Here is a 12,780-nt window from a genome sequence, read left to right on the forward strand (position 1 = left end):
GGCTAGAGGAAACTCAGTCACATTTCTATTTGTGGTGTCGGGGCTAGAGGAAACTCAGTCACATTTCTATTTGTGGTGTCGGGGCTAGAGGAAACTCAGTCACATTTCTATTTGTGGTGTCGGGGCTAGAGGAAACTCAGTCACATTTCTATTTGTGGTGTCGGGGCTAGAGGAAACTCAGTCACATTTCTATTTGTGGTGTCGGGGCTAGAGGAAACTCAGTCACATTTCTATTTGTTGTGTTGGGGCTAGAGGAAACTAAGTCACATTTCTATTTGTGGTGTCGGGGCTAGAGGAAACTCAGTCACATTTCTATTAGTCAACTGCAGGTACATATCGGAACTGATGGAAAAATTTACAATAATTAGGCATATAGGCATATTTTTTTTCTCTCTGCCGCAATATTTACGGGTGATTAGTATGAAATAAATGACGATCTCCTTTAAATCAAATTAGATCATAAAAAAATAAAAATTAAAAAGGAGGTATTTTGGACTATGTATGTTTCTATTGGACAGAAACATAGGTTTGTACTGCTCGGCAGCATAGTGTGAAGTGAATGAGAGTGGTGATGTGCGGGTATATGAATACGACACACAGGGTGGCGTGAGTATGTAAATACTTGTGCAGATCACTTTCTCACAACACTCCTTCAGTTATCAACTTTTCCTTTAAAAGAGAAAAGAGAAGCATATCTATAGTTGATGCCAAATTGTATCTAAAATGACATTAATTTTGCAATAGACAGACTTCACTTGCATCCTTTTCGTTTATCTAACAGACACAATTGTATTTGACCCTTTATATTTACCAGGTCTCATATGTTGTGTGAAATATGTTTTTTTACATAATCTTTACCAGGTCTCATATATTGTGTGAAATATGTTTTTTTACATTATATTTACCAGGTCTGGTATATTGTGTGAAATATGGTTTTTTTTACATTATATTTACCAGGTCTGATATATTGTGTGAAATATGTTTTTTACATTATTTTTACCAGGTTTCATATATTGTGTGAAATCTATTTTTTTACATTATATTTACCAGGTCTGATATATTGTGTGAAATATGTTTTTTTACATTATATTTACCAGGTTTCATATATTGTGTGAAATATGTTTTTTTTACATTATATTTGACAGGTCTGTATGCCTGCTTTGTGGGTGTTCCCCTAGACATTGGCACATCAAACAGGGCGGGAACTAGACATGGTCCTCGTCAAATCCGGGCAGAATCATCGCTGTTACGCAAGCTCAACATTGCTACAGGTGATACTATTTTTGCTTAAATATTAAATCTTGTAAAATATATGTTTTTCATGTTGACTGCATCAGAGGTTGTTTTAACGTTTATCATAAAAACCTAAAACTGTTAAAACTCAAACTTCTAACAGGCTGATTAATCTGAAACCTGGCAGCTAGTGATGATCTGATGAAGATCCTGACGATATGAAACACTTGGATGCCGGTTTGATGATATGATCAGAATCCTAACAACCCTTATAAGTTCTAATTCCTTCTGGAACGAGAATAATCCTTAATCAAAGAAGCTACACTCAAGATGCAATTAGTCTTCATAGATATAGAAATGTCTGTCGACACCTTAATTATCAGCGATATTTTGATTCGTCGTTTTTTTAGATGCATTAAGTTTCTGGAACAAAAGTGATTCATGATTCTGCAGTCACATGGTATATATTAATTATAAGGGGGCATGCATACTTCAGGTGTAAAAGTAAGTCAGTAGCAAACCAACTTCATCAAAGTAAAACATTGGTGGACGAATGGCTGAAATTTTACAATCTTCAAGAAAGGGATATCTACTGACTTAAGTACCCTGTTGGAAGACATGGAGTCTGGAACTGCTCACCAGTTTTGCATATTGTTTTGTGCAAGTTCCATGTACCTCAGGTTGGGATATTTGGACACTGATTTTGCATTTAATCTGTATTTTGAAAAATAAATCGAAAAAAATTCATGACCTAACTACAGATGCAAAAGTGGAGAATATATGGAAAAAGAATAAACAAAATACAGTGGAATGAAATATGGAATACCAATATTGTGATAAGCTCAGCACATCCTACTTTGAATAATGGCTGTTAAGTTATCAATCTGTAAATTTCTTTTTTAAGGTGCCTCCCCGTTTGATTCATTCCAAGTCGCTGATGTGGGTGATGTAAACTTGAACCTGTACAACCTACCTAAGGCATGTGACGATATCCGTAACCATTTCTCCCGCATTGTACAGACCGGGTGTATACCCCTGGCCCTCGGGGGAGACCACACCATGACCTACCCAATCCTACAGGCCATCAGGGTAATTAATGGTGTATTCAATAGGGCTGCCATGATCCAGTAACTACATATACAGGCCATCAGGGTAATTAATGATATATTCAATAGGGCTGCCACGATACAGTAACTACATCTACAGGCCATTAGGGTAATTAATGGTGTATTCAATAGGGCTGCCATGATACAGCAACTACATCTACAGGTCATCAGTGTAATTAATGGTGTTTACAATAGGGCTGCCACGATACAGTATCTACATCTACAGGTCATCAGGGGAATTAATGGGGTATTCAATAGGGCTGCCACGATCCAGTAACTACATCTACAGGTCATCAGGGCAATTAATGGTGTATTCAATAGGACTGCCACGATACAGTAACTACCTCTACAGGCCATCAGTGTAATTAATGGTGCTCACAATAGGGCTGCCACGATACAGTTACTACATCTACAGGACATCAGGGTAATTAACGGTGTATTCAATAGGGCTGCCACGATCCAGTAACTACATCTACAGGTCATCAGTGTAATTAATGGTTTATTCAATAGGGCTGCCACGATACAGTTACTACATCTACAGGCCATCAGAGTAATTAATGGTGTTCACAATAGGGCTGCCACGATACAGTTACTACATCTACGGGTCATCAGGGTAATTAATGGAGTTTTCAATAGGGCTGCCACGATACCGTAACTACATCTACAGGCCATCAGAGTAATTAATGGTGTTCACAATAGGGCTGCCACGATACAGTAACTATGTACATCTACAGGCCATCAGGGTAATTAATGGTGTATTCAATAGGACTGCCACGATACAGTAACTACATCTACAGGTCATCAGGGTAATTAATGGTATATTCAATAGGGCTGCCACGATACAGTTACTACATCTACAGGTCATCAGGGTAATTAATGGTGTTTTCAATAGGGCTGCCACGATACAGTAACTTGACAATACAATACGTAATACGATACGTATAGTAACAGTAGAAGCAAAGAGAAAAAATATGTTGCAATTTTCAATAATTAAATCTATGTTGTAAATTTGAGGAATGTTACTGGAAACATGTATTAAATCATTGAAAAATTACCAATATCTAGGCACAAAATATAAGGTATTTAGCTAATTACACCATGTTGTTGAATTATTTTGTAATTATCTCTTTCATTGTGCGATCTTTTTGTTGTTTTCTAAACTTTGGTGAATATTGTTGTGTAAAGGACAAGCATGGCCCAGTAGGTTTGGTCCACGTAGATGCCCATGCAGACACCAACGACACAATGCTGGGCGAGAAAATTGCTCATGGGACACCTTTCCGTCGTGCTATGGAGGAGGGATGTTTGGACGGACATCGTGTGATACAGATCGGGCTTCGTGGCTCTAATTACAACATCACAGATTATGACTGGGGACAAGAACAGGTACTACTCTGATAAATTAAAAGAGGTATATATATCTCTCTCTTGTACTGTTTAAATGATTACATACATGGTTGATGGCTGAACCTTTAAACAAGAGGCCCAGAGGACCTGTATCGCTCACCTGTTTCTTTTGTTACATGAAACTGACATATAGGTAACTTCAGACTAAATTTGGTGACTAGAACACAAGACATTTTAACCTTTCTTAAACGCTTAACCCACGTTGACCTTTGACTCCGGCTAGCACTAAAAGTTGACATTTGACCTCATTACTGTACTTAAGTAAAAGATTTGCTATGCTTGTCTTCATAACATACCCAAGTATCATGACTTTAGACCAAATGCTTCTTAAGATATCGTAGTTTGAAGTTTTTAACATTTTTGGCTCCTGTGACCTTGAAAGTAGGTCAAGGTCATTTTAAAGAGGCAACTTTATAGCACTCTATCCCTGGTACCTACTGGCCAAATATCATGACCTTGGTTCTCAGGGAATTTGAGGAGAAGGTTGTTAAAGCTTTTAACCCATGTTGACCCCCAACTAGCACTTAAAGTTGTAATTAAGAAAAAGATTTGCACTGCTGGTCTACATAACATACCTAAGTATCATAACTCTAGTCCAAATGCTTCTCAGGATATTGTTGTTTGAAGTTTTTAACATATTTGACCCTTGTGACCTTGAAAGTAGGTCAAGGTCAATTTAATGAGGAAACTTTAAAGCACTCAAACCCAGGTACCTAACTGGACAAATATCATGACCCTAGGTCCTCCAGTTCTTCAGAAGAAGTCGTTTAAAAGAAAAAGTTGACAGACACTGCAGAACGTATACGGCATAAGCTCACATGGCCCTTCAGGCCAGGTGAGCTAAAAAACACACCGCTGAGGAGCCTTGTTAAATCCTGCCAACCTGGTTTATAGCTTACTGGATTACTGGAGCAGTTTATAAAATCTTAGAAAGAGGGAAATCTGTTCCAAAAAGACACTGGCTATATACAATGTAGTGAGATAACTTACTGACCAGCTTGTGGTGACTAGCTGAATAATAAGACTATACTGTAAAAGAATGACCCCTAATAGGCTGAAATGAGTCGGGATTTATTTAACTCATCACTGCATATACTAAAACCACTGTTTATACCTAGATATCAAACAAATATTTGTTATGCAAATGTAAGTTATAGATGTTATTCTTGTCACGTTTTCAGGGCTTCAGAGTAGTCCTGGGCCATGAGTGTTGGCATAAGTCCTTGACCCCACTTATGTCAGAGGTCAGAGAGATGATGGGTGACCACCCTGTCTACATTACCTTTGATATTGACGCCCTTGACCCTGCCTATGCTCCAGGAACAGGTAATAAAAATAATAGAAATCTTAAATAGAGGATCTGTCATAAGTTTCCCTTCATATTAGATTTTTGTTTTGGATTTTTCATGCTTGCCAGCCTCTGGCAAGGGAATAGGAAAAATCCAAAACGAGTATCATAAATCTAATATGAAGGGAAACGAATGACAGATTCTTTTTGTCATATAATACAAAGAAAACTGTATAATTGTGATCTGAAACAAATATTTAGTGCTTGGCTGCCTCTGTAATGATGAAAATGGCGTCCTCTTCACAATGACGTCACCAATGACATGACGTCACATTCATTGTTCCAATTTGATTGCGTCGTCATTTCCGGAGTGATATTACACACGTTACATAAACATAATTTATGTGATGGCTTTATGACATTGCATAACACGGTATTCATATGATTAAAGCAAATACTTGAAACATCTATTATTTACATTTTCTCATGTTTGATAAATGTACTGGAACATATGCAGATCAAATTATTTATGGGGATGATGTTACAAAAAAGTAGTCATTTGACAGTCTGGTAATATTGTGTGTGATTTTTAGAATTCAGTAAAAATAGCCCTCTCTGGACATTTCTTGTCTTCCTGTCACACATTATCAATAATAGGTACACCAGAAATAGCGGGCCTGACACCTGCCCAGGGGTTGGAGATTGTACGAGGATGTCGGGGCATGAACATAGTTGGAGGTGACCTTGTTGAGGTAAGTATTTGTTTCTAGAATTGCTTAACAAACCACGTTGTCGTTTGTTTTTTATACGTCCTTCAAAATGTTTGCGGGGACATATTATGGTAGGGGGAGTGTCTGTCTGTCCATGATTTGGTTTCTGCAGGATAAATAACTTAAATTTCGATTCAGTTTTGATTAAGCATGTACAATATACAAATTTCATTTCAGCAATAATTACCATACCTTTGGTATGCATATACAATACCTACACCCATCTTTGTAGCCCAAAAACAAAAGATTCAAATATCCCTACCTCCCTACCGTGACGTAACCCATATCTTGACGACAGAGCCACCGAGTGATCTCCCTTCCTCTTCCTTTTATGGCGCCTGCTGCCTGCTGACGCCCGGAGCTTGCTCCATTTCAAAACTTTGTTTTGTCGGTTTGGTTCGAGTGTCAACTCAATTTTTTGCGCAGTTTGTGTGCCTTATACCCATCTGCCCTTGTTAATATAATTAATTATTGTTGAAAATTATTTTTGTGCCTTTTACGGCCGGTTATTTTACTCCACGTGTGCCGGTGGTGTGCCACGGTCCGCCATTATCGTGGGTTAATTTCCGACCTCTGTTTATTTCGGTGACGGTTGTTTGTTTCGGCAAACGTTATTTATTTTAACCGTTTTCTGATTTATATTACGGGTGAAATTCTTTCTACGTTGCGTACTTTGTACTATCGTATTTTATCCTTATTTTCCCGTTTTATCTGCTTGTAAATTTTTTGTTTACGTTCGCTTTGGAGGGTATGTCTCGGTCGGGACAGCGACGAGGTAGTGCTCATGGGTGTTCCCATTTCTTTGTGGAACGGGACCCTCATGATGCCTGTCCCAGGTGTCGTCCTTGCAGTGAGGTTTCGCCTTGTGAACTTTGTTCACAGTCAAAATCTCAGGGCAAGGACTTCATTGTTCCAAAGCTACCCTCAACTTACCGTAAGACAGATTCGTCTGTTTCTTCCGGTAAGCGAGGGAAGCAGAGAGGTAGGGGTCGTGCCACCAGCTCTCTGGGGTCTGGTGGTACTGTCTCTGTTCCTGTCTCGGGGGGTCTTGCTTCGGCAAGTCCCTCTCGTGAGCAGGGGGTGGCCCTTCCTGTCCAGGAACTCCCTGGAGTAGGGGAGGGGCAGCCTGACCCTGGCTTGGCACAGCCAAGGGTCGAATTGGCCGGGAACGCCCGTAAGCTTTCGCGCTTGCCTTCGGGTAGGGACTACCGGCCGCCGGTCACTGACTCTGTCAGTGATCCCGGCATTCCAGGTGGTGCGGTCGTTGGGGACAGTCTTGGTGCCGGGCCTGTTCTTTCGGGTTCAGGTCCTGGTGTGACAACAGACTTTCTTTCGGGATTGTCTGTGTCTACCGGGATTAGTGACGCGCAGCTCACTAATCCCGGCATCAATGCTGGTCAGGCATACCCTCCCGGTCAGTTACCCGGACCCGGTCCTATTAGGTCCGGTCCCGAGTTTCATTCTTCTGGGAACCTGGGGGGTTTCCCCCCAGGGGTTGGGTTTGCTGGACAGGGGGCCGGTTTCCGGCCTCCGTTTTCCCCTGGCTTAGGGTATACGGGTGCCTGCGGGCAACCATCCTTGGGCCGCCCTTACCAGCCTGCGGATGGTTTTGGGTTGCGACAGCATCCCGGCAGTTACGGGCTTAGCCCGTACATGTCCGGGTTTCCACCTGGAGGGAGTGGCGGTCCACCTTCGCCCTTTGGGCAAGTTGGCCAGCCCCAGTCTCAGGCAGGCCAGTTTGGCCAGTTCTGGGGTCACTCCCAGCCCGCGGGACCTTTCCCCTATCCTCCGGGATATGGGTTTAACCCCATGGCATTTCCGTCATGGAATCCTTGGGGTTTGGTCTCTCCCTCGCGGAGACGTGTTAGCAGTTCTGTTGACCCCCCCCAACTTTCTGCTACTTCGGGGGCCTTATCGGCCGGTCCTAAGAAGGTGTGTCGGACCTTTAGGACTTCTGCCTCTCGGGCAGGCTCGTTGGTCTCTGGGTCCAAGGGTAGGGTTTTGGCTACTAAGCCTAAACCTACAGCCACGGCCGTTAGGCGCACTGCACCTAAACGCCGGTACGGGGAGCCTTCTCTCGGGTTGGCCCCTCTGGCTGGCCCATTTCCTCCGCCCCAGGCTTCTGGTCTGGATGGTGTGGAGGCTATGGACGTTGAGGGCGCGGGTATGGCAGAGGACAATGATGTTGTTCATCTTTCACCTGGTTGTTCGGATATAGACGCTGGTCTTTCCGAGTCGTCTGACGACAGTCCTCAGGAGGGCTTGCCCTCAGAGGAGGACTTCCAGGATGAGGGAGACCCTGAGGCTGCTGAGGTTGAGGCCCAGCATGTGTTATCCGGTATGCGGGGCCTTAGGGCTGACGTTTCCCGGATTCTTGGGGAGGAGGTTTGCCCACCACCTTCGGCATCATCTGTCCCCGAGTCCACCACCCTTTTGGGTTCTTTGGTGGCTCCTCGGGTGTCCGCTCGGTCGGACCGCTCTCTGCCAGAAGGCACCATTGTGTCTTCAGCTCTGGCCACCGCCCAGTCTCGGGTTTTAGGGAAGAATTCTTCTTCAACCCGTAGTCCTGGGTATGCTGGGTTGCAGCTCAGTGTTGGCGATTTGTCAGAGGTGCACGCCACTGACTATGCCACACATGATGGTCTGCTTGCCCCTCAACCAGCTAAGCTGGAATCGAGGGAACTTGCAGCTTGGCCCGGTAAATCGGTGGACCAGGTGGTGTTCGGTCCCAAAGAACACCACAAGATGGAGAGACTGCTGCGTCTCTCCATCCAGATTCTGTCGTATATAGACTACTTGACGGTTTGTCTATATAGGGTATCCGACTTGCCTGAGGGTCGGATTACCGAGACAGAGCAGGCCGACATCCAGGACAGAGTGACCTCTGCCCTGAACGGGGCATTGAGAGCGCTGGCAGCTTTACAGGTGTCATCCCTCGTCAATGTCTTGTTGGCTAGGCGGTTTTCAGTTTTGAAAAATCGCCCGGTCGATGAGCCTTACCGTTCCAGACTGTTGACTGCCCCCTTCTCAGGGTCCACTCTTTTTGGAGGGGCCCTTCCTTCTGTTCAGAAGGATTTGAAGGAGGACTCGGTCGCCTCTGCACTTCTGGTGAAGAGGATTCAGGCTGAGAAGGCCAGTACCTCGCAGGGGTCAGCGCCTCCTAAGAAGAAGGCTAAACCTTCGGCTTCGCAGTCCTCTGCGCAGCCCAAGTATAAGCCTCCCTTCAAGGGCAACAAATGGAAGGGTAAGAAGGGTAAGAACCCTCCTGGGGGTAAGAAGAAGGGTTCCTGACTCTTTTCTTCCCTCCTTGGTCGTGTCAGACGACGAGTTTGGCCGGGAGGAATGCAGTCCTCTCGGCTCAAGCTTAGGTCCTTCTCCCGCAGGATTAGGCTTCGGGTCAGCAGACGATTCTCTTGCCTGGCAAGGTCTCGATCTGCCTCGACCAGATCTTCCTGTGGGGGGTCGTCTTTCTGCTTTCCTTCCAGAGTGGAAGGAAATTACGGAAGACGCATGGGCCTTGTCTGTGATCAAGGAGGGGTTAGGCATTCCGCTAGTGCGGGATCCGCCCTTAGCGTCGGAGCCAATCTTTTTTCCTCCACCGGGGGATCCGGAAAAGGCTCTGGCGCTCCAGGAGGAAGTAAGGACCATGCTTACCAAGGGCGCGGTCGAGGAGGTTCCTATGTCGGGATGCACTCCCGGGTTCTACTCCAGAATGTTTCTGGTTCGGAAGAAGTCCGGGGCGTGGCGTCCCATCATAGATCTAAGTGCCTTCAACAAGAACATAGATTCTCCTCACTTCAAGATGGAGACTCCTCGGGGTATTATCGCCTCCGTGAGAGAGGGAATGTGGGCGACTTCAGTAGATCTGAAGGACGCCTACTTCCACATCCCCATCAAGCAGTCGGCACAGAAGTACCTCCGTTTTACTTGCAACGGAAAGGTCTTCCAGTTCCTGGCCATGCCGTTCGGACTCACAACTGCACCTTTGGTTTTCACCAAGCTGCTGCAGGTGGTCGTGGGATTCACGATTGTAACTTAGTCAAATATGACAAGATTTTAATGTGTCTTGGTCAATATTTACACTTAATCTAATAGCGAAATCTGCTAGTAATTAATAAGCAGTCATAAATAACTTTGGTTTTAATGGTGCAAGATTAATGGGTTATTGGCAAAGGGGAGCAATTTCAGTTTTCTATTTTCATGGTTTGAAATCAGGACAAGGGGAAGCAATTCCTATGAAAATTAATTTTTGACAGGTTGAAAAGGGTAATGATATATTTGATCATGATCAATCGTATAATGAAAGTGAAATAAAAAGAGAAACAATCACAAAGTTCGGTAAAATATGGTGGATACTTTGTAAATACGTTACTATAGACAGAAAATGTGTTTGAATGCAGTTTATGATATAACTCATGAGTAAAATTGTATCTCGGTAACTCTTGAAAGTTTTCATATTAAAGTCAAACCATGATTGATTAGTCATAGTCAGAGGTAAAACGACTAATCATCAATTAAACCGATTTACTAGAACCACACTAATTATTAATAAAATGTTCTTTCCTGTCAATAGGTGTCGCCACCGTATGATCCCTTTGGTACCACAGCTTTAACTGGAGCTAACCTCCTCTTCGAGATGTTATGTGTCCTTCCAGCATGCAAATATCTACGTTAATTTATTATAAGATATACGCAGACATCGCAATAAGTATCCTCAAAATCCATAGGTTCCACTTCCAGTACACTAAGGTTATCTTTTCTGCAACCCTGAAATACGAATTGAAGGCTCATTAATTCATTCACCCATGAAATTTCATAATGAACTATTCCAACCTTTGATTGGAAGAGTTCAAAATGTGTCTTCAGGGGTTAAAGAGTTGAGCAACAGTTTGCAGATGATACAAGTAGACTATACTAATGTCTTCGATGAAGATCAAAGAAATATTGTGGCAGCATAAAGAGTAGATTGGCAGGCTTTGAATTCGGGTGTAGCGCCCATAAACCTCAAAGGACAGGTATCAGCCTAGCGATTGGGTCAGGTTTTTTATACCTGAAAAAAACATAAAAATTTATACTGATAGCCTCGATTTTGTCGTACATACATAACATTTTGCAGTGTAGAGAAGGAGGTATGTGAGTTGAGTGCAGATCCCTTGCATTTCGAGGATACCTAATATTAGCAGAGATAAGACCACGTCAGCTTTGTTACACTAGGAGCTTCAGTCTTGTGATTTATAGGGTTATCATCAACAGAGAAAGCACATTAATTTGTATACACTTTTATTTTTGGAAAAGGTGTTATCATGAATAACATATAGCATTTAACTGATTGAGAAATGGTTTTCATAGAAAATAAGCATTAATTCTGTATCCTATGATCTGGCAACGGTAAACTGAGGCAGTCAGTAAAGCATCTTAATCCACAAAGTTTGATTTCTGGGAAAAGTTTTAAGATTAATGAAATAAGAATTGAAATGCTAAATATATGTCAGGAAGTTACAATTATTTAATATGATGTAAAACCTGAGCATAAATATTTTTTAAATGTTTTACATCTATCTATAAGGTTAACACCATGTTTCTGTTTTAATAATAAAAAAAAAATCTGTACAATTTTTTGACCTCATTACTTATTTGGCAGATATCAATAAATGTTTAGGGAAGTGTGTCAGCTATTCAGAATCAATTAAATGTAGATGAACTAGTCAAATATGCACCAAATACAATTATCTCAGTACTTTGATTATTATCATTATGCAAGCCCTCTTACATTTCGATTGAAATTCATCAATATTAAGGGAAGTTGTTTCCTGAAGTGTAACCAGAATTAAGGATTACTTAATATAACCTGAATTACATCAAATATACATTATTTAGATTCCAGCCACTTTCAAAATGGTCTAGCAGCGCCATTATGCTATATTGGTTCTTAGTGTTACTAATGATGCAATATGGGTTCTAAGTTACATCAAGTCAAATTTTACAGGTAGTTTTTGACTGAAAAGCAATCATTGACGTACAGATTGATGGAGTACGATAAGCTGAAAATATTTCAAGCCGCAGGGGATTAAATCCTGTCCACAGTTAAGACCTGTGGGCACGTTTTTTCCATATTTTCAGCATTTACATGATATTTATAAATCATGCATTGTTTTAAATAAATTCTTTATTTACATTGTTTTAATAGAGTGTGCATTTACACATATTTTAGTCTTTTTGTACCCTGTGATCAATATTTGCAGTATTTCAGTGGTTAGTGTCTCATTTTTTTGTCTTTTTAAAATTGTTGATTTTGAATAATTTTATTGAATGAATTTGAATATTTATAAATTCATATATTGTTAATGCTGGGTATTGGTTGCTACATTAATTTTATTGTAACAACATAATTTTAATTTTCATATTGTGTAATGATCAGAAATGGATACCTCCGTGTGTTAATTGTAGAAAATATATAATTTAATCATTGTTGATTTTGAACTGTCTTGTAATAAAATGTTTATACATGTACAATGTTTCAAGTGTCATTGCCTTATCCTTTTTATCACACCTACAACTGATATGGACTTACACATAATCTTGTTCTGTTAAGACAAGCATGAAGTCAGAACTCTCATTGTGCTCATCCAAAATTTCAAACCCTAGAGTTAACATTATGGTCAGCATAGTAGTAACTACTGATCCTTGATAAAATACACAAGAAGCCCAAAGTGCCTGGTTTACTCACCAGTTATTAATCTCACACTAGTAACCTTCAAAGTGGAGTAAGGGCAAACATATTAATTATAAAATGGGCTAAATTCAGCAACAGGCCAAATATCACCAACCTGGCCTTTTTGGTTATCAAGAAGAAACATTTTTTCAAATTTTTGATCCCTGTGACATTGAAAGTCAGTTAAGGTCATTTATTTGAACAAACTTTGTAGCCCTTCATCCCAGCATGCTACTAGCCAAGTATCATGATCCTGGATGTTTT

The 12,780-nt window shown here is 41.5% G+C and overlaps 1 protein-coding gene across 1 annotated transcript in view; it reads left to right on the forward strand.

The window, feature by feature from the left end:
* The window catches only part of LOC110451423 (agmatinase, mitochondrial-like), a 16,996-nt gene extending 4,685 nt beyond the window's left edge, over positions 1-12,311 (forward strand). The window contains exons 2-7 of the mRNA XM_021499431.1: positions 1,146-1,271; positions 2,138-2,322; positions 3,525-3,725; positions 4,928-5,072; positions 5,692-5,786; positions 10,378-12,311. Of these exons, the coding sequence (XP_021355106.1) occupies positions 1,146-1,271; positions 2,138-2,322; positions 3,525-3,725; positions 4,928-5,072; positions 5,692-5,786; positions 10,378-10,479 (854 nt within the window). The 3' untranslated portion in view covers positions 10,480-12,311. The remainder of the gene's footprint in view (positions 1-1,145; positions 1,272-2,137; positions 2,323-3,524; positions 3,726-4,927; positions 5,073-5,691; positions 5,787-10,377) is intronic.
* Positions 12,312-12,780: the final 469 nt, after the last annotated feature.

Source organism: Mizuhopecten yessoensis, unplaced genomic scaffold, assembly GCF_002113885.1.
Source record: "Mizuhopecten yessoensis strain PY_sf001 unplaced genomic scaffold, ASM211388v2 scaffold6015, whole genome shotgun sequence".
In the NCBI taxonomy this organism is placed as follows: Eukaryota; Metazoa; Mollusca; class Bivalvia; order Pectinida; family Pectinidae; genus Mizuhopecten; species Mizuhopecten yessoensis.